The following is a 26,063-nucleotide window of genomic DNA, read 5'->3' on the forward strand; positions in this document are numbered from 1 at the left end:
CAGTGCAGGAGCAGATGCTCAGGAAGGCAATGCCCCATAGATGTGGCTCCTACCTCCTGTCCATGATTTGACACAACAGGCATTTACAGCTGATTTCTGAGCCTACAGGGACAGGGTTGGTGACAGACAGCTCCTTGTTGCTGCTGTGGAAGTTACTCCCTGTTGTACCTGGGCATTAATGACTGTAGCTAGCGCTACAGTCACACCAAATGAGAGCAAGGCTCTGTCCATACCTCATCTATGCACTGTCTGCACCTTGTCTCCCAGCTGAAATAAACCTGTCCTCATCCTTAGGTTTTTGAGTGCCCTCTCAGATGTGGCAGGGTTGCTTCAACCCCTTTAGAACCTGACTGCTGTCTTGAATGACCTTAAAGGGAGACAGCAGAATGCAAAAGGCCTTGAATTTTGAGGGCTGGGATGCTGCTGCTGAGAAAATCCACAAGAAGCTTAAATATCTCTCTGATCACACAGTAGTGGGGAAGATAAGTGATGACAAGCAAGGGCAATCCCCTGCTTTGAAGTTCACTAGAGCATCCAGGGTTGTGCTGATGGGTTGCAGTCCTTGGCACCGGGGCATTGGAGGGTTGCAGCTGTGCTCCATGGCAAATGTGGGATGAAGCCAGCTTTCAGGTGGATGTCAGCAGCTGGTGGCACTGGGCACACTGAGGACCACACAACCTAAAGGAGGAAAACAGGTTTGAAAGATGAGGAGGTGGATGGCTAGTCTCTTTGATATCCATGCATGGTCCCAGACCACATCGATGTCGCCAAGTCCAGAGTCCTAAGTGCTATCTCAAATCATCATGTCCATGCTCATCTTCCAGACATCCACTGAAAAATAATTACTTCAGGGGTATTCTCTGTTTGCAGTGCCTCACATGTTTTGGCTTTGTCACCTTTACTGTCTCTTTCTTGCTTTCATGTTATTTTGATTGATAGCAAATTGCTTGCTCAGGATCCCCAGAAGCAAGACAAAGAGGAGAGCTTTGTAAATATCTTGTCACTTAGCTGAGCTGGACTGGTTTCCATTGGAATCCAGTTAGTCAGAGAGTGCAGGCAGGGGGAGGCTTTTATCCTGTGGACCACCTGGTGTGGAAAGCTAAGCAGGAGGATAACAGAGTTATTGTCACTTATGACAATAACTGGACGAAGTTCAGGAGGAGATCTACCTTATGGGCAGATTGAAATTGGGTGCTCTGTTGGGGCAGGGAGATGACTGGTGTAGGAGAGGAGACAGCAAGGTTAGGAGACTGTGGGCTCTCAGAATGTGACAAAGCATCCAAGGGTGAAGATGTTCAGGGCATGTGGGGTGTAATGCCCAGGTGCAGGGAGCTCTCCCTTCCCTGGGGAAGCTGAATGCCTTCTGCAGAAGAAATGGGAGTCTTGCCTTGAAGTCTGAGGTCCCAAAAGCATCAGGGCAAGTTTTTTGTCCCTTCCTATAAAAGGACTAAACGAATTTGCTGAGAGCAGTGTATTCCAGAAGCCTGGAGAGGTCACAGTTGTGTTCTTACCTCCTGCTGGAAAAGATTACAAGTTGCCTTATTTACCTGTTAGCAAAAATAGAAGAGTCATCAAGTCATTGGTCTGAAAACATCAGGGCTGTAGATTTGGAGAGAGAAACAGCAAGAGGAGAAAGTCATTGCTGATTGGAGCCATTGGTTTAAGCAAGAAAATCAAAGGATATCCACCAGTGCGCAAGCAGAGACGGCGAAATGCATGAGTGCTTGTAGCAAAGAAGCACGCAGGGTCCTTAGGACAAATGGGGTGAGGGACTTGTGACTGGGGCTTTCCAGCATTTGTGGTGATGGTGCTGCCAGCAGAATGGATCTGACGCTGTGTTAAGGTCTGGTTTTGGTGGGGTCTGGTCTCAAAAGGGTAGATCCACTCGGCCTTCACCAGTAACACCAGCAGCGGGATAAAGAAAAAGATGGAAAGAGCCAGATGGTAAAACGGGTAGGAAGGTTTAGTGGGATCAAGGTCTAGGAGACATGAGACAAGGTAATTTTATGAGGGGTGAGGTGGTTCAGTGCCCAAACACAATTAAGGAGTGGTCAGCATAGATAAGATTATCATGAGCAAAATGGGAGAGGAGTGTCGCTGATAGGGAGCACGAGGCATGGCCAGAGCTGCGGGAGCGGTGTTTACATATCCTTGTGGGTCAGGCAAAATGAAACCAAGCTGAAGCTACCTTCAAGGAAATCATGACTGGACCCTGACCCACTATAACGAGAAGAAACCTTGTTGAGACACTGGAATAGGTTGCCCAGGGAGGCTGTGGATGCCCCCTCCCTAGAGGCGTTTAAAGCCACGTTGGACAAGGCCTTGAGCAACCTGGTCTAGTGGAGGATGTCACTGCCCATGGGAGGGGATGGAACTAGGTGGACTTTAAGGTTCCTTCCAACCCAAATCATTCTATGAATCTCTTAACATCTCCTCTGAAGGAGATTTAGGTTAGGATTGACCAAATAGCTGCCAACTCCCTGCTCTGAACCTGAGAAGCGTTGTCCAGACCATGGAGGTACCAGCCTTGTCTCTTCCCTGCAGTACAGTGACAAAGGACATGATCTAGCACCAGATTTGGTAGAGGTAGATAATGGTTGTACCTGATGAGCTCAATGGTCTTTTCCAACCTAAATGATTCCATGGTTGGATGATTCCATGTTTCTCTTGCTTATGAAAAAGGATTGCCCTGGGAGGTGCCAGTTCGCAGGAAGCGGGGCAGGGTGGAGGGGAGCAGCAGGTCTGTGAGGACCTCCCCCCAGGCATTTGCTTCCCTTTTAAATAAAGTGCTTCTTGGAAAGCACTCAAGCGTCTTGTGTAAACAGAGTGGAGCCAGGATCGCCCAGCTCTGGAGGAAGTGTGGGGATGGGTGATTAGGCTGGGATTGGGGCCAGGGGGGGTGCGGGTGCCTGTGGGCGCAGGCTGGTGGCCTGTCTGCAGTGCTCCCTGCCTGCCGCCCACGACTGCTGCTTGCCAGCAGCTCCAAAAATACAGCAGGCTCTGATGGGAGCATCTGCTCCGGAGGGTCAGCACTTTGCATTCATGGGAGTGTCCCTGACTCCACAACCTCCCACCATGCTTTTGCCCTCCGGGATGTCGTGTTGGCTTGGTGTCAGCAAAACCTCCCTTCAACTGAGCGTGGCTTTTCTTTAAGATCTCCTTCTTTGTCAAGCGTTATGGAAGATGGATGGCAGCAGTGTTGTCCCCTCCTGGGGCTGCTTGCTGGGTGCCTGGGAGCCATGCAGCACATCTGGTGCTCTCTGTAGAGACCTGGTTTCCATGGACGAGCAGGTTGTGGGTGCTCAGCATGAACATGGGGACTAGGGATGCATGGGAGAAGGACAGGGATGGGAGAATCCTATGAGGACCTGCAAGAGGGCATGGCAGAGTGATGCCCTTCATTTCCACCAGCCTCAGAGGTCTGCTTTTCCTAGCCAGAGTGTCTCAGCCAGTGCTGAGGGCAGGTAGTGCATGGGTTCTTGTTGGGGAGCCCCCCAAGGAAGCCCCTCTCCCAGGCATTTGTACTCAGAGGCTTCAAGGTTTGAACCATCATTATTGTAATTAGAATTGTCTGCTGAACGCAGGGGAAGTCTTAAATCAGGGACATCTCTCACCTCTGGACAGTCAAAGCGTGTCTGGAAACGCTGAGCTCCAGCTGCACAAGTCCTGCAGCAAAGGCTGACTGGCTTTGCTCCAGTGGTTGTGGGTGGCAACTTCTTCCCAAGCAAAATCCAGAAACCTCCTCTGCTCCTCACCTCCCACCCTCCAGACTCTGCATCCAAGGGCTAAGGCTGCTGTGGGATCAGGGCCCCTGAGCATCCTTCCTGCCTTTCCTGCTGTCCTTGCTTGCAAGAGCCAGATCAGAAGAGCTCATGGGCAGGGAGGAAGCAACCACACCCCATAGTCTTTCCCCCGCTGGTGTTCTCCAGCTGCATTTCTCCCATCTTAGTTTCCCTCACAGCTGGCAGCCCCATCCTGCTCCCAGCCTCTCAGGATCCACAGCCTTGTTCTGTCCATCCTCATCGGTTATCACCAACGCATAAACCCATCTGGGGCTATCTTCTGCCAGCTCTGCTTGTTTCCTGTTTGCCCTCCCTGACCACAGCCCGTCTCCCTCAGCTCCTGCCCTCCATCATCTCATGACGCACAGTCAGTGCTGATTGCCCGTGGTCCTTCTAATACCCTACCTTCCTTTCTCCTGCCAGCCTCAGCATTCTGAGGAGTCAAGCTGCCTCTCCTCCTTATCTCCCCTGCCCACCAGCATCCTCTCTCCCCTCCAGACTCCTCATCTCCCCATCTGCCCTGAGATTAAGCTGACATTTGCTGTGCTAAATTCAGCCTCAGTGATCCACCCTCTTCCCTCCCCATTGGTAAACAGCTTTGCTTCTCCAGCTAACGCCTTGCGCCGGGAGAGGTCTTCCTCCAGCTGCTCTGCATCTCAGGCGCTCACGGTCCTCCACTGTTTAGCCAGAACTTCCTTATCCGAATGACTTCAGTAGGGTCTGGCCAGAGCTGCAGGAACAAAACTTAAACGTTCTTTGGCAACAAGATCCCTCCTCCATTTCTCGTCCTTGCAGGAGTCACCTCTCTGCTCCAGCCCAGCTGGAGTGTCATCCCAGATCGGGGCTGGGGAAGGTGAAGGTGGTGGATCCAGCTGTCACCTGCAGGACCACGTGCTGGGATGAATTTCTGAACTCAGGAGTTGATAGCTGGAGGGTGTAGAGGTCATTCTGCTTCAAGAGTTTACTTTCAGATGTTTCACTTCCACTTTGTCCCTGTCTGGGAAGGTTTCCCATGTTACACCCCGCATCACAGCTCTGTGGCGTTTTTGTTGGGGCAAAGTCCCCACCTGAGACTTTGTCATCTCCTGTGCAGTTATTGCTGTGGCAGATGCCTGCCTGAGGCTGACTGTCTTCTGACACCCCTTCAAGTTGTAGCTAGGGAGCTGATGATGGCAATTCTCCCTGTGACCCTTCTTCTTTTTTTGGTGTTGCCCTTTCTACTACTTTCCTGTGGTCTCCAGGTTGTTCTCAGCCTGCCCTCACATGGCCAGGGCTACATCTTTTCTTTCTCCTTCATCTCCATTGTCTTCTTTCCTGCTCTCTGTCGGCACACTTGGATACTCAGCTGTGTCTTCTGGATGGTGCTATCCATCCTTTCAGGGGAATCTTCCCAGGCTTCCTGTCCATCTGCTACCTAAATTCTCTTGCAGCTTCTCTGAGAAGCACTCATAGTACAGGTTATGAGAACTCGTGCCAGAGGAGAACATGTGCCTTCCTCTACTCCCCCAAAAGCCACTCCACCCACCTACGACATTGGCATCCTCTGTGCCAAGTGGACACTTTCAGTCCTTTTTCTGGTGTGTGGTTTGCTTTGGTTTGGGTTTTTTCACATTCCCCCCCCCCCAAAATGGATCAAGGCTTCCAGGTGCTGTCACCATCTCAAACAGCTCCTAATACCAAGTCTTGCTTCTCTCTTGGCCAAGGCCACAAGGAATTTTGTCAGCCCTCCAGGAACTTTGATCCCCCATTCATCATCTCGTGCTTCCCGCCGTTATCTTTGTGGGACACGCTTCCGGTCTTCAGCAAATATTTGATCTCCTGTGAATTCAAATAAAAAGACCTTTGCTATCTTTTCTTTCTTTTTTTTTTAAGGTTATTTTAAAATACTTTTGGCACCAGGTGGATGTGCTCCATTCCAAGAAAAATAAAGGAAAACTGCTCTGGCTAAATATAGATCAAAAAGATGCTTGTGAGCTGCCTCTTGCATCCTTTGCGGAGAGCTGCTTGCATCTCCCTGGCCACCTGGGATTTTCTGACCATGCTTCTGCTCTGCACTATAAACTCTCTGTCTTCCCTCCTCTGCTCCAGGCAAGCTCTGCCTCCCTTCAGCTTGGTTCCTGGCTTGGCTCACAGTCTGACTCAAGGGAAAGATGCCCTTTTTAGAATACTACAGAGGTCTTCCCATGGTGAAGTCACACTCTGGATTAAGACCTTCTTGCTCTCTGCAGCTCCCTGAAAAGACGTTTGAGTCAGGTGGGTGTCAAGTGATAGAATGAGAGGAAATGGCCTCAAGTTGCACCAGGGAAGGTTAAGGTTGGATATTAGGGGGAAAAAAAAAATCCCTACAAGAATGGTCAGGCATTGGAACAGGCTGCCCAGCGAGGCGGTGAAGTCACCACCCCTGGAAGTGTTCATGAAATATGTGGACATGGCACTTTGGGACATGGTTTAATGGTCATGGTGGTGCTGGGTTGATGGTTGGACTTAATGATCTTAGGGGTCTTTTTCAACCTCAATGATTCCTCATCCTTTCCCTGTGGGGCTTTTAAAGCCCTTCTTCAGCTGCTTCTTGCGACACCCATTGATGCAGGTGCTGTTAACTGGCTTTACATACGAGTGAATCCACAGGATGAACTAGAAATACTGGATGTCAGGTAGTGCACACCAGCACAGCTTCCTTTCAGCTGCGGCACAGGGGCTGCAGAGTTGGCTCTAATATGCTCTCCCTCTTTTAGTACCAGACTTGGTAGAGTTAGGAAATGGTTGGAATCACTTACTTTGAAAATAAAGAAGTTTACAAAGTAATGATGTTTTCAAAGTAAAGAAGTTTCTCCTTAAGTTCATGTGAAACCTTCTGTGTTATGGTTTGTACCCACTGCCCTTTGTCCTATCACTAGACATCACTGAAAAGAGCCCAGACCCATCCTGATGACCTCCACTCTTTAGCTATTGCTAAAGAATGGAGATTCCCTCTCATGCTGCTCTTCTCCATGCTAAACAGCTCCAGGTCTCCCAGCCTTTCCTCATGAGGCAGAAGTTCCATTCCCTTACTCATCCTTGTAGCCCTCCATTGGATTCTGTCCAGTAGTTCTCTGTCTATCTTGAACTGGGAAGCCCAGAATTGGGCACAATACTCCAGATGTGGTCTCACCAGGGCAGAGTAGAGGAGGATGAGAACCTCTTAATGCACCACTGAATGCAGTTGGCCTTCTTGGTTGCGAGGGTGCATCGCTGGATCACGGGCAACTTGTTTTGGTCTTTTCCAACCTAAATGATTCTGTGACTCTGGGAGCACGCACTGAGTCCATGCAAAGTCAAGCCTATCTCATTTACCATTGTACAGCTCCCAGCATAACAGATCCTCAGGTTGGAGGCTTGCTCTTGAGGATGGTACAAGAGTTGCCACAGTACAAATTCCACAAGGGTAGAGCAGAGAGAAGACAAAACCAGAGCTCTTTTATCCTCTCTTCTGCATCACTCATTTTGCAAAGCTGTGTTAATCAAGAACCCAGGACTGAGCCCTTCAGTAGATCTGCTGCATGTCAGAGGTGCAGCCACACTGGCCAGGTTGAATCCATGTGTGTATGACCCTCACATCCCATGCCTGAGATGTGGTCACAAGCAGTTACACATCAGCAGGGCACTACTGGGTACTAGCCAATGACACTTTTTTCTCCCTGCAGGTGTTTGTGCTGTGCCATGGCCTTCTCCAGCTCTCCCAGCTCCTCTACAGTGCCAACTTCAAGAGCAGCCTCACCACCATTGAGAAGCGCTTTGGGCTCTCCAGTCTCTCTTCAGGTTTTATCTCCAGCTTGCATGAGGTAACTGGGTGAGAAGCTTGAGTGTGAGCCCTGAGGAGTGGTCAGAACACAGTGGGGACCTTTCCAGAATAGGTTCTCAGGATTGTTCATATCCAGTGCTTCCTTGGCCACAGCTGTATGTGCTAAATGAAGCAGCTGCTGCTGTGCACTTGGACAGCTCAGCTCTTCACACTTCTGCTCTGCTACATGCTGGGAGATTGGACGTAGGTTTATGTGGTGAAGACATGGCCTTGGAGGGCAGTAGCAGGAAGCAGGTTGCTTCAGAAGAGACCACTGCATCCTGAGCTGCCATGCATCTCCAGCAGAGGCATGACTGGGAGGAAGAAAACATCCATGTGATTCTTCTCTGTTGGTCACAGTTCTTGCCTATGTTTGCCTAGGTTTCTCATTGGCTTTTGGAATGACCCTGTCCTGAGTCATTCCAGCCTTTGTCTAAAAGGAGACTGGCCTGCAGTATCTCCAGTATCTAGACCTTTCCTCCAGTGCTCCCAGCTGCTGATGGTCCCCTGGCAAATGACTGTCTTGCGCTGGCATATTGCTGAGCTGGCTGAGGATTTTCTCACAAATACTTTCTAACCACTTCTCTGGAATAAATGTTCTAGTTCACATTTTCATGAATCATTACATTTCTGGTAGCTATTCAAGGCCATCTAGGAAGAGACCTACTGGCAGAGACTTTCTTTGGATGGCACACACAAAGTAGTGCTTGGTGGCCACTGGTCTTCTCACACGGAATCCTCCACCAAGAGACTATGCAACAGGAGTACTTTTGGGTCCTTGGGGAAGTAGATGCCCAGGTCTTACCTCAACATGTGGGCTTAGAAGACCCACTGGTTGAAAGCCTGTAGAGACCAGTGAAGGATTTCCCATTTGTTATGGCTAGGTCCAAACCACGCAAAGAAAGAAACTTGGTGCTGATGGCTATGGCATTGGTAATGATGAACTAGCATAACTAAACCCTGCTCAGTATCTCAAAGCTCTAGTCCATGTCCTCCTTATCCACTAGAGAGCTTGTATTTAGGAGAATGAATGCCTGGAGAAGTAACCTCAAAACAAACACAGAATCATAGAATCATTTCAGTTGGAGAAGACCTTTAGGATTATCAGACCCAGCCACTACCTTAAGCATGCCCCTTAGCACCACATCATGTAGAGCAATCTGTTGCTGCAGGAACATAAAGGGAAAAGGAATAGAACAGGACATGTTCCACACTGGCAAACAGCAGCCTGCAGACAGCATATACATCTTTCTTTCTCTCCTCTAGACAGAAGTTTCTGTTCTTCAGTTCAGCTCTTAGTGAGCTGCCCTGCTTGTCCAGGACCGTGGTTTTTTCACATTGATGTCTGCAGCAATTCCGGGAGCAAAACCCACAAAGAGATAAAGGAGCAAGCCCACGCAAACATAAATACAAAGTGTCCCTAGCCATGCATGTGCATGCTGAGGTTAAAATAATGTCTAGTTTGTCCCAGGTACTGGTAGTTTCATGGTCTTCACACACTTTTCTGAGCAAGCTGCATCTTTTCACATCTTTGTAGTGATCCAATCTGCAGCTGCAGAGGACCGGAGTCAGGAAATCTGCCATGAGCTGGACTTTGTAGCTGGGAATGGAGGCAATAAGTTTCATTTCTTGCTGTGGTTGGGGGAATTATTAGTTTATGTCATATCCTGTGAGGTACAGAGCAGGTGTGGTTGCTGAGAAAAGCCCCAGCCACATCACAGGGAAGCTGTGATGCTGCTCATGCCAAGGGATAAGCACAGGTGACAGCAGCCAAGGAGTGTTGGCTTTTTATGAGAAGGCAGTGGTGACTTGCTGTGAGTGTGCAGGTGAAGAGCTGTCCTGCTCCTGCTTGTGTCAGACACCACCTGATGAGAGAGCTCTACGCCCACTCAGACACAGTCATGGGGATCCAAACATAGCCTTGACTTTGTCTCCCAACATTAAATTGCCAGACCAGCCCAGATGGAAGCAAATGAAGCTGTATTTACAAGCAAAACTGCAATCTACAATGACAGGCAATGAATATGTACAAAATATACAGTAGTTACAATATTTACAGGTGTTTACAATTTGGAAACAGCACAGGAACCTCCCTGGCCAAAAAACACAGAGGAGCTGCTAATAGCTTCCCACTCCCTGCTCCCCTCCTTATCCTCCCGGACACAAAGGGACAAGAGAAAAGAGCAGAGTTATTTTGTTAGGGTACTCAGCCAAAACAAAGCAATGAAGCCAAAGTCAAACAGAAGCAAGCTAGTGTCTCCCAGAGTGAGGAAACCAAAAAAGAGAGAGAGCTTTCTTCACTGGCTGATGTTTGTAATCTGTCCAATGGATTGTTTAGAATTTATCATAGAAAGAGTGACTGGCCATTGGAATGTGCTGCCCAGGGAGGTGGTGGAGTCACCATCACTGGAGGTGTTTAGGAAGAGACTGGATGGGGTGCTTGGTGCCATGGTTTAGTTGATTAGATGGTGTTGGGTGATAGGTTGGACTTGATAATCTCAAAGGTCTTTTCCAACCTGGTTTGTTCTGTTCTGCTCTACTCTTCTTGTGCTGTATTTTATCCTGTTCTACTCTACTCTACTCTACTCTGCTCTACTCTGCTCTGCTCTACTCTACTCTACTCTATTCTATTCTACTCTACTCTACTCTATCATTAGTTCCCTTTTTACCCCCCATCGTAACTTACTTACTTCCTACCACTTTCTGTTCAAGATCTGTGGTAAATTTTAAAGGTACAGCCTAAAACTACCACACATGGTCAACGTTCTCCCTCTTTCACTCTGCCCTTTCCAGATTGGCAACGTGGTCCTCATCATCTTTGTCAGCTACTTCGGCAGCCGCGTTCACCGCCCGCGGGTGATCGGTGTGGGCGGGCTGCTGCTGGCGCTGGGAGCGTTCCTGGTTACCCTGCCCCACTTCCTCTCCGACCCCTACGAATACACCGTGCTGAGCACCGGTAAGTGCCTCCACCCTCACTGCCAGCCGCTGGCCCACCACAAATCCATCACCAGTTGCTCTGGGCTGAGTTAGGACTCCAGCCAAAGCGAGGGGTTGTATCCAGTGCACACACCATTCAAAGGCAATGTCTGGAGGGAAAAATCCAAGGCAGAGATTTGCTGGTTTCAGCCTGACTTCGGTGCAGCTCGTACAACCCTTTCCGAATGCAATAGTGGCGTGTGGGATCTCTTCTGCCTCTTCTGGCCATGTCATTCCATCCACAGTTTCAGGTGCTGTGGTCATGGTAAAGGACCTAAGTTCCTCAGAGATGCTCCTGAAGGCCTCCCTGAAAGAAGGTTGGAGCCAGGTGGGTGTTGACCTCTTTTCCCTAGTAACAAGCGACAGGATGAGAGGAAATGGCCTCAAGTTGCACCAGGGGAGGTTTAGGTTTGATATTAGAAGACACCTCAGTGAAATGGTTCTCAAACACTGGAACAGGCTGCCCAGGGAGGTGGTGTCCCTGGTGGTGTTTCAAAGAGGTGGAGACATGGTGCTGACATCCATGGCTTAGCACCAGCCTTGGTAGAGTTAGATACTGGTTGGACTCAACGATCTTTGAAGTCTTCTCCAACATAAGTGATTCTGTGATGCTGTTCTATGATTCTATATGGCAGCAGTCTGTGGTTCAAGTTCAGCAGGCAGGATGTTCTCTCCAGGCTGCCAAGACCTTTCTCCCTCCCAAAGGAGCTTGCTGTAGCTCTGAGAGCGCAACACAGAGAAGCTATGGAGGCTCCAGCCCTGGTAGCGTTTGAAGTCAGGCTGGATGAGGCCTTGAGCAACCTGCTCTAGTAGGAGGTGACCCTGCCCATGACAGTGGGGTTGGAACTAAATGATCTTTAGAGTTCTTTCCAACTCAGACCATTCTATGCTTCTAAGAGTATCTCACACCCACGTGTCAACCCTGGAATATTTATAAGGAGATTCCACATCCAGTGAGAGAGCATATCCTTCCACTTGGATGCTGTAAATGAGACCTGAAAACCAGCTCTTTAAATGGCCTCATCTGTTATTTTGAATATGCTTTGCTCTGGCTGTGCCCACACATCTCTCCTCAGATCTCTAAGCACCCTGTGTCCCTGCTTTCTGCAGGGATGTGTCCTTCCAGCCTGCTTCTGGGCATCCTGGAAACAGGTTTGCTTTCCATGGCATCAGAAGAGCCTCAGCTGCATCTTGAAGCCTGCAGCTCTGCCTAGAAACAGCAACATTGTTATTAATGATGACATGTCCTCTAGCTGTCCAAAACCCAGACAGAAAGAGCGTGAAACCAACTGTGAGCACAGCATGCTGCTGCTGAGGCAGCAGATTAGGGGCGGAAGCTCTGGGATGCAGGAGATGCTGTTTCTGCTGCTTCTGCCCTGTGTGATTGTAGACAAATCACTTCACTTCTGGCTTTTCTGGGGCACTGCCGCAATTCCAAAGGGGCTCAAGGGCTCTGCAGTACCTTGCTACTGAGCTTTTGTGCTTTTCTGAACACTGAGCTGGATTCACACCAGAATAGTGCTCAGTCTTGTCTTGATGGCCTTTATATGCTCAAGAAGTAGGTCGGTTCCATACGCTCTGGAAACAGAGCAGAGCAGAGCAGAGCTAAGAAGGCTTGAAAGTTCAGTCCTCATGTGTGTGTATGCCTTGTTGCTCCAGCTAGGCTTTGACCTGGCTGAAGGATAGAGTACAGAGGGTTGTGAGCAATGGTGCAGGGTGTAGTTGCAGGCTTGTAGCTAGTGATATTCCTCCAGGGATCAGTACTGGGTCCATTCTTGGTCAATATCTTCATCAATAACCTGGATGAAGGGACAGAGGTGACTGGGAGGAGTGGGTGACACACTGTCAAGCTGTGCTGCCATTCAGCAAGATCTGGACAGGCTGGAGAACTCTCTCCCAGTTTTGGGGAATCGTAGAAGTAGCTAGTGTTGGTGGTTTCACTGTGGGCAGCTGAGAGCTGTGGCAGCACAAGGTGGGACAGCCAAGCCTCTATCACAGCCTGGCTTCCCTGCAGCCCTGCTGAGAGTCCAGCCTGAACACAAATGCAGCTGATGGTTCCCCTGTAGCCCAAAGCCTTTTGGCAAGGAAAGGAACATTGTCTTTACTGAAGCCACAGAGGTATTGCAGCATGAGAAGAGAGGTGGTCCCCTTGCTGCTGAGCAGTATGTGGGTGACCAGCCAGAGTGAAGTTCTGCTTTAGCCAGCTCTGCTGTTCTGCTCTAGCCAGTATGCCTTACAATCTATGCTAAGGAGGGCTACTGGTTTAGCTGGATAGGCTTTGAGAAGAAGCCAGAGTGTCTGACAGCTCCAGCTTCCCTGCAGAGTCCAATACACAGAACAGCCTGCAGTATGTGCCACAAGGCTGGCTTCAGTCTTCCCAGAGTGATTTCAGCTCCTGAAACCTGGAGATGCTAATGAGCCTTTGCTTCCTTGGGGATTCCCACCTCTGAAAGTCCCAAGTCACCTCAACCCTGTGTCAAGTTTCTCCCCCTACCTGTGCCTTCAAAGGGAAGGACAGCATTGCCAGCCAGGGAAAGCTTTCCACCTCTGGTTAGAAGGTGCTTTCTCCTAGGAATGCTTTGAAGCTCTGCATTCCATCCTCAGCCTGATCCTCTGGGCTCATGGAGCCTTAGCTGTGTCAGGGAACTGCTGTCTGGCCTTGGGCAAGTTGCTCCATTTATCACAGAATCATAGAATCATTTTGACTGGAAAAGACCTTCAAGATCATCAAGTCCAACCATTCTCTAACTCTACCGAGGCTGGTGCTAAACCATGTCCCTCAGCACCACATCTCCACATCTTTGAAACACCTTCAGGGATGGGGATTCAACCACCTCTCTGGGGAGACTGTTTCAGTGTTTTAGTAAAGAAGTTTCTTTCAGAAGTTTCTTCTTCAGCTAGGTCCTGAGTTTTGCTGCAGCTCCACAAGACCTAGCATTTGGCACCACAGATTATTCTGCTCTTCAGTGCCTTCATTTTGCATGAAAACAATTTTTTTGGGGGGTCCATGAATATTTAGACTTTTCCACTGGCTTTGACAACATCTGTCTGAATTCTGTCAGTTGTCTGGGTCCAAGGTTGCTGCAACTTTGATGGAAAGCTTTTTTGTCCTCTGATGACAGCTGGAATGCAACTGTCTGGAGCCAGGCTGCAGGGCTGAGCCTGTGCTGGAGAAATTAATTTACTTCTACCTTCCCTGCTCAGGCTGGTTTGAAAAGTTTGGTTGCTTGCTATGCTGACCTCAGGATAATACCCCAAAGGAAGGGAGAGGTGATGAGAAATGCTAAACAAAATGAGTGATCCATCCAAAATCCATTAGTGTGTGCTGACTCAGCGAATGTGGGAGATTTCCTGTGCTTGCAGATTTAGTGCAAGAGGAGGCAGGGGACTTGCTCAGCGCTCTAATGCTCGTTCTTCTCCCTTTCAGGTAACAAAAGCCAGGTTCAGGTTGAACTCTGCTATGCAGAGAATAAGTTTATGTGCCCAAACACCACCCAGGACCCCCAGAAGGAGGCCAGCAGCATATGGGCCATGATGGTCATCGCCCAGCTGCTTGCTGGAATCGGGACGGTTCCCATCCAGCCCTTTGGGATATCCTATGTGGATGACTTTGCAGAAGTGAACAATTCCCCACTGTATGTTGGTAAGTGGACTGTTGCTGTATATTGCTGGAAAAACAAGCTTTTAAAACAGGTGCACAGCTGAGCCATTTGCAGCAGGATCAGGTGCCTTCATAGCCAGCATGCTCAGAGGCTCCAAACCGGCAAAGCACACAGAAATGGTCCATGCAGTTCAAGCAAACTCCTTTCAGATCACAGACTCACAGAATCACAAACTGGTTTAGGCTGGAAGGGACCTTTAAAGGTCATCCAGTCCAAGCCTCCTGCAGTGAGCAGGGACATCTGCAATGAGATCAGGTCACTCAGAGCCCAGTCCAACGTGACTTGAAATGTTTCCAGGGAGGGGGCTCCTATCACTTCTCTGGGCAACCTGGGTCAGTGTTTCATCACCCTTCACATAAACAGTTTCTTCTTTGCCCTGACCCAGGTGCAGGACCTTGCATTTGGCCTTGTTGGACACCATGAGGTCCATCTTTGATTGATGGCTTTCCTTGAGCCTTTCACCAACGCTGTATTGGAGCTGTGTATCTGCCAACAGTGGAGGACAGCTCAGGGCAGGCTTTACATTAAAAGGTGATGACAAAATTCTCTGTGAGGAGAGGCATCATCTGGAGACTCTGTCCTGTCCCAAACAGAAACACAGCATTGGGCACATGATGGTGTTGGCATGGGAACACACAGAGTCATTGCTGGTTTTGCAGTAAGTCCCTGCAAAATCAAGGCTGTTTGGTCTATGTGGGGTCCTGACATGTTGTGCTGGAGCCCTTGAGACAAGCAATAGATCCATTGTGCAAAGAGGAGGGAAGCTGAACACTTTCATTCCAAAGAATTCAGAAAGAAACATTTTGATCCAAAGAATTCAGAAGGAAACATTTTGACCTTACACATGAGGTCAGTTCAGCTGAACCAAGGGTGATCTGCTGGCCTTTTTGCCTTTGGCATCTTTCACCGACTCTGAAGTTTGCACCAAATAGTTCCTTAGCCTCCTGTAGGAGATTAAGGTCCCTGCCACCTGCAGGAGCCCAAAATGCCACCTCTGTAGTTCCACCCTTAATGACAGTGAAGCATAGATATTCACAGTGTAGCTGACAACTTCAAGCACATTGGCAAAGCCTTGACTGCAGCAGAGCAGAGGGACTTCTGCAGGCAGCTGCCTGCCCTCCTCCTAATCCTGCTGTAATACACACCACATTCAGTATCTGAGCAATGGGAAGCTTCTCAGTATCTACCACTTGATAAGAGATGGCTTTCTTCCTCTGCATGTTGGAACACCATTCCTGCCTCAGGTTGGAAGCCAAAAGCCATGTCTGTAATGAAGCTACTGTTCCCTGCTCACAGTGGCTTTCTCTGCTCCCTTTTCCCAGCCATCCTCTTTGCCATCGCGGTGTTTGGCCCTGCTTTTGGATACCTGCTGGGATCTGTGGTGTTGAGGCTCTTTGTGGATATAGGAAGAGTTGACACTGGTAAGTATTTCTCAAGTCACTATAGCCCTCCTAAAAGCCTTCTCTGAGTCAGAAGGTCACGCAGAGATGACTGGTAGCAGAATCTGTGTCACACAAAACCCATTTATCTGGAAAGTTCTGACCTAGAATAACACCTCCAGCACACTTCTTGACTCCATCTCCCCATGAGGGTGGTCCTGAAGCCACCATTGAAGCAGAGCCCTGTGGTAGGAACATTTCAGTGTCCTACTTGTGCTGCTGCACTAGTGAGTGGTCATTCCTGAGGTCTGCCAACTGCTACCACACTGAGGATGTATCACACCACCCTAGGATGGTGGTGGAGAGGAGCAGGGACATCTGAAGCATCCAGGGATGGAGAAAACAATAACAGGGCAACCTACTGGTGCACAGGAAGGCTCAAGACTACTTTTCCTCCTCCCCCACCATCCTTCACCAGCATCTGCAGAGAGAGGGACCAAGCCACCACCGCTGCAGGGCTTATTTTCCTTATCTGCAGTGTGTGCTTATTATTTCTGGTAACTTAATCACTAAAGAATTCTCCCCAGCCCCTTCATGAATGTGGCTCTTCCTGTGTTTCCTTAGAGGGATCAGAGCTTGCCTGACATTTTTGTCTGCTGCCTGATAAGGATGATAAATGAACCTGGGGCAGGAAATGGCAAAAAGCCTTGGCTCGCTCCCTGCCGTGGCGTCAGAGGGGTTCAGCAGCCTCTGCCCAGTTTCTCTGTGGTGATGCCTGAGCTCTGGAGTGGAGTGGTCCTGTTTGGGGAAGCAGAGTGATTGTTTCAGTGGGGCGTGGGCTCCTCTCCCGATGCACCCTGGCACAAGGCTCCCGCTCTGAGGCCGCGGCTGGTTCCTTTCCCAGCTGCCAGGTCCCGGCAGACGCAGTCCCCACGCTAAGCCAAGCAATCTGTCACACTCCCGTGAGCATCACTTGGCCCAGCCAAAGGATGTCTGTGCTGGAGACAGAGAGGCTCTCACCTTCTCCTCCTTTTTCCGGAGAAGGCGCCTGGGCTTTTGTCCGCTCGGAAGCCAGGCTCATTAGCAGCGCTCTCCTGCCGGCACGCGTCCCTCCCTTGGGCTCTGCCAGCAGAGAGTGACCCGGCCTGGAACAATGGGAGAGCAGCTTCTGCCAGCAAAGTGCCTGTGCCTTTCCCAGTCCCTATCTCTGCTCGGCATCCCTGGCAAGCAGCGCAGTCCAAACCCACCGTACGCCCCAGGCAGAGGAGGATGGAGTCAGGCCTCCGTAATCATGGCAGTGCTGGCTGGCTGAGCGGGGAAGGGCTGAACCTGTGCCATCAGCATACTTCCCTGCTGACTAAGTCCATCCCACAGTGATCTGGGAGGCTTGGCATGGGTTTTGTGGGGAGCGGCGGCACAGGATCCTCGCCAGGAGAGAGGAGGTCAGACACAACCAGGGCTGGTCTCGTTAGTAACACTGGTGGCAGCTCCCACCTCCATCCATTTGCTGGAAGCATAGCAGTGGAGAGTACTTTGGACTGTGCCCACATGAACCCTTTGTGCTCCACTGGTCCATACTTGCATGGGTATTTGCCCTTTTCGCCTCAGAGATGCAGGAGCAGAACTCTTATGGTGGGTCCTTGTGTCTTGCAGCTACAGTGGCCTTGACACCAAAGGACCAGCAGTGGATTGGAGCCTGGTGGCTGGGACTGCTGATCTCCTCAGGCTGCTTGGTGCTCACATCCATTCCTTATTTCTTTTTCCCTCGTTACCTGCTGAAAGGAGAGGTGAGAACTATCTCTGGAGGGCCAGAATATCTAGGTGCCAGGGCTGTGATGAAGAAGGGAACATCTGTCCCCAGAGTAGAGGGGTGAGAGGGAGGAAGGGAGCCCAGCAACCTTTCTTAGATGTGGTTACAAGGTCTCAAAAGTGAAAACTCTTCCAAACAATCTCTGTGCCTCCAACCTGTGTAGGAACAAACTCTTCACCACTTCACCATTAGTTGGAAAGCCAGAATCACCACAGCTCAGCAGACCAAAACCAGACCTCATGCCCTTCCTCCTCGCTGCACTGACAGCCCTGGGAAGGGTTTGGGTAGACTTGTGTCTTCCCTGGGGCAGGGCAATGGTTGGGTGGCATGCATTCCTTCTTGGTAAGGGTCTGTTCATGAGGACTCAGCTTTCCTGGCCTGGTTCTGCTGGTGATGTCTGTTTCTTACCTCCTCACTGCAACACCCCCTGACACCATCATGTGTTGACAAGAGGGTCCAGGTGAACCTCATGAGGTTCAACAAGATCAAGTACAAGGTCCTGCACCTGGGCTCTATGAATACAGTCTGGGGAATGATGTGATAGAGAGCAGCCTTGTGAAAAAGGACTTGGGATACTGGTGGCCAAAAAGCTGGACATGAGCTAGTAATGTACACTTGCACCTCAGAAGGCAAATCACAGCCTGACCTGCATCAAAAGCAGTGTGGCCAGCAGGTGGAGAGAGGTGATTCTGCCCTTCTGCTCTGGTGAGACCTCACCTGGAGTATTGTGCCCAGCTCTGGGGCCCCCAGCACACCAGAAAGGACATGGACCTGCTGGAGCAGGTCCAGGGTAGGGCCACAAAGGCAACCAGAGGGCTGGAGCACCTCCCCTATGGGAACAGGTGGGGAGAGATCTTAGAGTGGCTTTCCAGTACCTGAAGGGGGCCTACAAAAAGGCTAAGGAGGGACAAGAACTTGCAGTAATAGGATGAGGGGCAATGTTTTGAAACCAGGGCAGGGTAGACTTAGAGTGGACATTAGGAAGAAGCTCTTTACTATGAGGGTGGTAAGATACTGGAACAGAATCAAAATTAGGAGAAGGTTTAATGTCAGTGTTTCAGTTTCCAAAATAGCTTTGTTTTATTTTGAATTTGTTTGATCATTAGTTCTTTAAAGGTCAAAATCAAATGCAAAGCATTTCATTAGCTAGAGGACTTGAGCTGACCTCCCTCCCACCTTCACTCTCAGGCTTTTCGCAGATGTGAGGGTTCAGGGGAGTGAAGCTTTCCAAGCCCTTAACAGCTCTCTGAGCAGGACAAGCTTTGGTATCACAGCTCTGCTTGAGGGCTGTAGCAATATTTGAGCTAATTCACAGAATCACAGAATGAGGGGGGTTGGAAGGGACTTCAACGAGGCCAACCCCACTGCCAGAGCAGCATCATCCAGTCAGTCACAGTCAGTCACACAGGAACACATCCAGGCAGCTTTGGAATGCCTTCAGAGAAGAAGGCTCCACAACCTCCATGGGCAGCCTGGTCCAGTGCTCCCCCACTCTCAGAGGGGAAAAGTGGAACCTCCTGTGTTCCAGTATGTGTCCATTGCCCCTTGTCCTGTCACTGGACACCACTGAGAAGAGTCTGGCTCTGCCCTCCTGACAATTGCCCTTTAGCTACTGATGAGATCCCCCTCAGGCTTCTCTTCCCCAGGCTAAACAGCCCCCTGTCTCTCAGCCTTTCCCCATCAGGCAGATGTTCCAGTCCCACCAGCATTATAGTGGCTCTCTGCTGGACTATCTCCAGTAGTTCTCTGTCCTTCTTGAACTGAGGAGTCCAGTTCCTCTAACAGGCAGGGCTCAAATGCATCTGGGAAAGGCTATGCTTTTCCTCAGCAGGTGCCAACCATACAGAGATGTTCCCCACTCACTGCAGGATGCTCTTCTCTATCTCCCCAGGATCCAAACATGGAGGCTGGCATGCTCAGGAAGATGGAGAAGGAGATGGCTGAAGAAATCTCACTGATGGAGTTCATAAAAAGTAAAGGGCTGGCACTTGTAGGGGATGGTGGTGAGGGGCACTGGGCCATGCTGGGTGGATGGAGACCACCATGACAGCATTTCAAGCTGGGAGTGCTTGTTGGAAGCCTTTGAGTTTGTCCACCTCATTTTGTGGAGCTGCCAGGGCCAGCTCAGGCACCTATCTTCCCTAAGGACCATGGGAAGATAGAAACATAGAATTATTTTGGTTGGGAAAGACCTTTGAGATTGAGTGCAACCATTATCTGAGATGGACAAAACCTCCCTCCTGCTGTAAGACAGCAATGTTGACATGCCTGAATTGTCTTTCAAAATTGATCTGGGGATCTGAGATGGCACAAGCATGCTGGGACATGCCAGCTGGATGGTCTAACCCATAGCTCCAAGAGAGGGCATGGGGCTGCTGGCACCACCAGCTGCTGCTTTGAGAAGCTCACTGCACTGCAGCTTGCACTTGTTTATGTGTAGCTGCAGTGTGCTTGACCAGGGATGTCACTGATAAGAGAGAACAGTTTAACAACTCTTTTTTTAGGCCCATGATGACTTCTTACTAGCTAAAGCCCTTCCCCCTTCCCTCTCCATCCATCACAGTCGCAGCCTGGAGCTATCAGCTCCTTCTTCTTGGTCTCATTGGACTTTGATGAACAATGCCAGATCCCTGCAGCACTCTGCTAGAAGGGAAAAGCAAATCAGGGACCAACTAAACAGAGCTGCCAGCTGCTGGGCCACATTAGGATGTCTTCCCTTCTATTTCCCCATGGCCTTAGACACCCCTGATATGAGCTCACCAGGAACAGTCTAGGGGTGGAGTTTTTTCCACAGTGAGAATTGATGACATAAGGATCACATGGCTAAAGTACATTTTTCCTTCTGCTTCCCTGTAGGATTCCCAAAGATCTTCCTCAGGCTGCTCCTCAACCCCCTCTTCATCCTCCTGGTTCTGGCTCAGTGCAGCTTCTCCTCAGTCATTGCAGGCCTGGCCACCTTCCTTAACAAGTTCCTGGAGAAGCAGTATGGAGCCTCCTCCTCCTATGCCAACTTTCTCATAGGTGAGCACAAATGGGCAGTGGCAGCCATGGGGTGAAAGGTGGCCAGCAGCAGGGAGCCACCTGCCCACATTCACAGAATCACACAGAATCAGCAAGGTTGGAAGAGACCTCAAAGATCATCAAGTCCAGCCTGTCACCACAGACCTCATGACTAAACCATGGCACCTGGGCTTTTTAGAACCTGCAGGAGGAAGTCGTCGAAAACACATTTTCAGATGAGACCTGGGGATTACCTCGAAGTGGTTGATGACTTTCCTGACCTGAAATGCCTGCAAAAGGCCAGGATCCCTTGCATTTGCTTGTTTGCTCAGGTGGGCCAGTAACCACTTTTGAAAACATGCAGCCCCACCACATGGGTGATGCTTAAAGATGGAGCAAGAGCAAGCGATTACACAGCAAGCTTCGTCTTGCATCTCTAAGCCAGACTGCCAAGGCTGAGCTCTCTCATGGGTACCAACTGCCTTGGTTTGTCTCGGATAACGGTGGAATCTGAAAGTTTCTCCAACCACCACTAAGTCCACAAAGCCACTACCACCACCCTCTGGCAGCAGAGAGGCTCTTGGCAGGCAGGGCCCCTCAATTTAAGAAGGACATTGAGACTCTTGAACGTTTCCAGAGAAGGCCAATGAGGCTGGTGAGAGGCCTTGAGCACAAGCCCTATGAGGAGAGGCTGAAGGAGCTGGGATTGTTTAGCCTGGAGAAGAGGAGGCTCAGGGGAGACCTTATTGCTGTCTACAACTACCTGAAGGAGGGGGTTGGTCTCTTCTCCCAGGCAACCATCACCAGAACAAGAGTACAGAGTCTCAAGCTGCACCAGGGGAAGTTTAGGCTGGAGGTGAGGAGAAAGTTCTTCATAGAGAGAGTTGTTAGCCATTGGAATGTGCTGCCCAGGGAGGTGGTGGAGTCACCATCCCTGGAGGTGTTCGAGAGGGGATTGGACGTAGCACTTGGTGCCATGGTTTAGTAGTCATGAGGTGTTGGGTTGGATTGATGATCTTTGTGGTCTTTTCTAACCTTGTTGATTCTATGAAATGAGAAGCAGCTTCTATGAAATGGCCTCCACTTAATGCCCTAATTTCACTCCAGGAGCTGTGAACCTGCCAGCAGCAGCACTGGGGATGCTTTTAGGAGGAATCATCATGAAACGTTTTGCCTTCTCCCTCCGGGCCATCCCCCGCTTTGCTGTGGTGGTGCTCGTTTTCTCCATCCTTATCTGCCTGCCCATTTTCTTCATGGGCTGCTCCACAGGGCACATCAATGGGATCTACCCTCCCAGGTAATGCAGTTGCTTGAGTTGTTTCCAACCTCTTGTTCCTCCAGTTCTTGACCTAAGTATCTAAGGGGTGGGAGACAACGCTGGTGGAGGGAAAGAGGCAGTAGATATCACCCCACCACTGCTTGCTCTTTGACACCACTGCCTGGAGGAGCTCTAAGCATTATACAGCACAGAAAGCTTGAGAGGACACTTACTCCTGGTTTTCTGTACCAAAGACACACGGTGTACTTTTCACTCTGGATTTCCAGGGACAAATCAGTAGTATTAGTACCCATCAACTCCACACATGGACACCTTGGGTGCTCCTGTTGTTCCAGCTGGACATCACCTTTCTCCTCACCTAGGTGGAAACTCTTGGCTCTTACATTCTCTTTCAAAGACAAAAATGAGAGGCCACCCCAGGCTTGCTCTCAAGTGCACCGTGCTCATTTCCCAGTGCACAGCCATTAAGGAGCTTTCACAGAGGTTTCCCCTTTGCCCAGCAATAATCATCCTGTCCCCAGGGTGCAGTGGAGGGGTGAGGGCCAGAGCAGTCCATGCTCTTCTTCCACTTAAAAGCCACTTGATTAACCAAGAGCCCTCTGCAAATGGACAGCTGTTTAGATTTTCTCTGAGCTCCACACAGCATGCACCATGAATTCAGGAGCATGTGGAAGTCCACTGAGGCACTGGCAGCTCAAGCTCTGCTTTTCTTCAACTGTGAGGAGATTCCTCAGCTCAAGATCAGGTGCTGCATTTTGGGAGGCACCTTGGCATTCACCTCTTGCTGCCAGAGTCAGGTTGACTGCCTGCCTTAGTACCTCTGGGACACAGCAGAGTTGATGGGCTTTGCTGATATAACTAGGAGCTGCTAAGGGACTTGAATGGAAAAGGAGGCTCTTGCCTTATACCCTTTGGGAACCTGCCCACATGCAATGGCAGCAGTGCAGAAATGCCTTTTGCCTGCATTCCCAGGTAGCTGTAGGCTATGTGGATGGGTGAGCATGAGCTCTGCCCCAGCCCACCAGGTCCAAAGGCAAGTGCCTGGTGCCAGCTTCCTGCAGGAGATGGATCAGGCCCAGCTCACCATGCCCAAGGACAGCTCCCTGGTGCCATCTTCCTGTAGGAGATGAACTGTGCCACTCCAGCAGATGAGCTCCCTCAAATAGCAAGGCAAGGCAAGGCAGATAATTGGGCTTGTACTCCTGACTTTTCAGGCTGTCAGCCTTGTTTGGAAACAAGCCCACTTCCAGTTTCTGCCTGAATGATGTTTCCAGCTGGGGCTGTTTGTACATCTGTTCCTGCGCTGCTGGATGGAGCTCAGATACATTTCTCCAGGCATTTGGCTGATTAGTTTTCAGCAGGGGGGGGCAGGAGTGTGAAGTAAGTGTGTGAGTACTTGTTTGCAGACATAATTACTGTTAAGTTCACTGTACGCTTGCAGAGGTACCTGCAGGGGATCAGGGTCTGGCGCCAGGCCAGCCTGCTGCTGGCAGTGCAAACAGGAATGGGGAAAGCAACTAACTACTAAGAGGGACTTTTTTTTATTTCAATTCCTCCTGCCCTAATTCCTGATTAATTAATTTATTTATTTCTTCTTTTTTTTTTTTCTCCCCTCCTCCTTTCTGGCAGCACATTGAGTTCCCAGCAGCAGGTTAGGACGCCGAGTGGGTGCCACTGCTCTGAGCACATCTTTCACCCAGTGTGCGGAGAAAACAACGTGGAGTACATCTCCCCCTGCTTCGCTGGCTGCACAAACAGCACTGCTAACTCCTCCACTCCCAAACAAGTGGTGAGTACAACAAGTGGTTTTGCAAAGCAGAGGGCACCTGGCTTGCTGGTGATGATGGTGGAGGCTGCAGCGATGCTGTAGGAGCTTGATGAAGGCAGGAGCTGGGCAGAGCCTTTTGGATGCGGTGAGTGGGGAGGGCTACCAGAGGTGCTGAATCCCTGAGAAAGTGTGATGGGGAGCTGCTGTAATGCCCTGGGAATATGCTGGGAGAAATGGGGAGGGCAGCACGTGCCACTGCACGATCCCATAGCTGTGCCTTAAAACTGGAGCTGAGACTTGCTACTTGCAAAGCGCTGCAGTCTGATGCCTCACTGAAACCCTGCTCTGGGCTTTCACAATTTTGACATTTGTTTTTTCCACACATTTCCAACAGATCTACAAGAACTGTTCCCTGATTTCTGCTGGGAACAGGCTGTCCTCTGCCAAGACAGGCTCCTGTCCGCTCAGCTGCTCCCACATGCTCCTTCCTGCCATATTCCTCATCTCCTTTGCTGCCCTGGTAGCCTGTCTGTGCCACAACCCCCTCTACATGATGGTTTTACGGTGAGCAACAGGCAGGAGGGCGTGACAAGGTCCTGAGGGAAGCATGATGTGATGGGTTCCCTATGCTGGGATCAAGAGGGCCTCTTAAATGCGGAACCAGGCCAAGATGCTTGGCCAAAGACAGAGCTGTCACGGCAGCTCTGACCTCCCACGGCCTCTCCTCTGCAGGGTGGTGAACCAGGACGAGAAGTCATTTGCCATCGGCGTTCAGTTCTTGCTAATGAGGCTGCTGGGTGAGTGTCCATCTCCTCCTGAGTCTGGGGGAAGGCAGCAGGGTGCCCAGAGGCTTGCTTGAGCCCCAAGAGGTGTTGAGCCTCCTTGGGGCTAGCAGGCAAAGCAGGGCAGAGCTGGCAGCCTGACTCCTTCCTCCCCTCTCCAAAGCATGGCTGCCGGCCCCGGCCATGTTTGGTGCCCTCATCGACTCCTCCTGCATCTACTGGCAGAAGCAGTGCACCCAGCGCCGCTTCTGCGCCTACTACAACAACGACTTCCTGCGCAACAGGTACCCTGCCCTCTGTCCCCCTGGCTCCTCCCTCAGCAGGCACGCTCTCCAGCTCAGCTCAGGGCTGGCTGAACGTGCCACCTGCAGACATGGCATCTCCTGGCTCTTCTCCCAACAGATACCTGGGCCTGCAGGTGGGCTACAAGGTGGTGGGCACCATCCTCCTCGTCGTCATCGGCTGGAAGGTGAAGAGGAGCAAGGAGTACAACGTGCAGGAGAAGGCAGCAGGGCTGGTGTAGCCCACTTGAGAACTGACTCCACAGCTCCCATTAACACTGCCAGTACTTTGTCTTTTTTGGATTTATTTTTCCTCCTAAGGGAGCAACTTCACCTTAGCAGCTCTGAGCTCCTCTCCTGCAGCCCACAACACTGCCACTGTCCTGGCAAGAGATGCTCCACACCAGCCCCAGCCTGAGACTGGATCCTCCCAGGATAGGATGCACTTTGCCCCTAACTTTGGGGAGGGGTCAGCCCCCCACACCACCTGGGCCAGGAAGCAGAGGGGTGCTGGAGCACAGCACCATCCAATGTACCCAGAGAAGTGTCTTTGTGGGCCCAGGTCCTCCCTCCAGTGTGATGTTTTCAGTCATATAATGCTCTATCAGCTGGGACAGGAGCACTGCAGCTGGCTGACAACCCTGTGGGGCTGTCCCATGCTCCCCCTTGCCTGCACCCCTCACAGAGGTCACCATGGACAACACACGTGATGTGGGGTTTATTGCAGAACATTTTGGGGGGGTTGTTGCTCTTTTATTTTTTATAAATAAAGGTCACTTTTCCAACTGTGGTGCTTTGCTGCTCTCCCCTCCACCCCAAGAGCTGTCCCCACCAGCAAAGCAAGGCAGCAGATGCTTGTAGGTCACGGCCCTGGCAGATGCAGAGTGCATCCCTTGCTGAGCAGCCAGGGCACGTGCTCCTTCTGCAGCCCCAGCAGTGATGAGAGGCTGTGTGGAGCAGGCAGGCTCTGCTGGCTTACCAGCCAGGTGGCCCAGCCACAAGGGACAGCAGTACCTGCATACAGCCCCAGGCTACCTGCTGGTGGTACCAAGCCTGCAGCACAAGGCCTGCAGTCCACTGCACCCTGCCTACATGACCCTGCAGCCCACGGCCTTCTGCACCATGTCAAAAGGCACCTGCACAATGCAGCAGGGTTCTGTGAGCACTGGCTTGAGGACTGAGGGGAGCACACAGCAGGTACTGGACATGGGGAATGCAGACAGAGGATGGCAGGCAGCATGCAGAGGCCTGCAGGCACAGGCTGGGTGCAGGGGCTGCAGACAGCATGCTACAAGCAGAGGTGTGTTGCAGGTAGAGTGCAAGAAGCTGTAGGCAAGGGGCTGTGGGCAGCGCTGTGCAGTGTGTGGGGTGCTGCGTGCATGAAGTTGCAGGCAGAGTGCTTGGGGCTGCAGGCTTTGGGCTTGGGGCTGAAGGAGTAAGAGTAGTAAGTGGGGTGCTTGGGGCTGCAGGCAGTGGGCAGGGGCTACATGAAATCATAGAGTCCTTTCAGTTGGAAAAGACCTT

At 50.7% G+C, this 26,063-nt stretch overlaps 1 protein-coding gene across 1 annotated transcript in view; it reads left to right on the plus strand.

Annotated features, from left to right (window-relative positions):
* Positions 1–25,247, plus strand: part of SLCO2A1 (solute carrier organic anion transporter family member 2A1) — a 29,645-nt gene extending 4,398 nt beyond the window's left edge. Inside the window, exons 2-14 of the mRNA XM_009899437.2 lie at positions 7,466–7,603; positions 10,396–10,558; positions 14,006–14,221; positions 15,563–15,661; positions 17,273–17,406; positions 19,321–19,402; positions 20,286–20,450; positions 21,537–21,726; positions 23,338–23,497; positions 23,871–24,040; positions 24,209–24,273; positions 24,422–24,542; positions 24,661–25,247. Coding sequence (XP_009897739.2) covers positions 7,466–7,603; positions 10,396–10,558; positions 14,006–14,221; positions 15,563–15,661; positions 17,273–17,406; positions 19,321–19,402; positions 20,286–20,450; positions 21,537–21,726; positions 23,338–23,497; positions 23,871–24,040; positions 24,209–24,273; positions 24,422–24,542; positions 24,661–24,781 — 1,824 coding nt within the window. The 3' untranslated portion in view covers positions 24,782–25,247. The remainder of the gene's footprint in view (positions 1–7,465; positions 7,604–10,395; positions 10,559–14,005; positions 14,222–15,562; positions 15,662–17,272; positions 17,407–19,320; positions 19,403–20,285; positions 20,451–21,536; positions 21,727–23,337; positions 23,498–23,870; positions 24,041–24,208; positions 24,274–24,421; positions 24,543–24,660) is intronic.
* The last annotated feature ends 816 nt before the right edge of the window (positions 25,248–26,063 follow it).

The sequence above is a fragment of the Dryobates pubescens genome, chromosome 13, assembly GCF_014839835.1.
Source record: "Dryobates pubescens isolate bDryPub1 chromosome 13, bDryPub1.pri, whole genome shotgun sequence".
Classification (NCBI taxonomy): Eukaryota; Metazoa; Chordata; class Aves; order Piciformes; family Picidae; genus Dryobates; species Dryobates pubescens.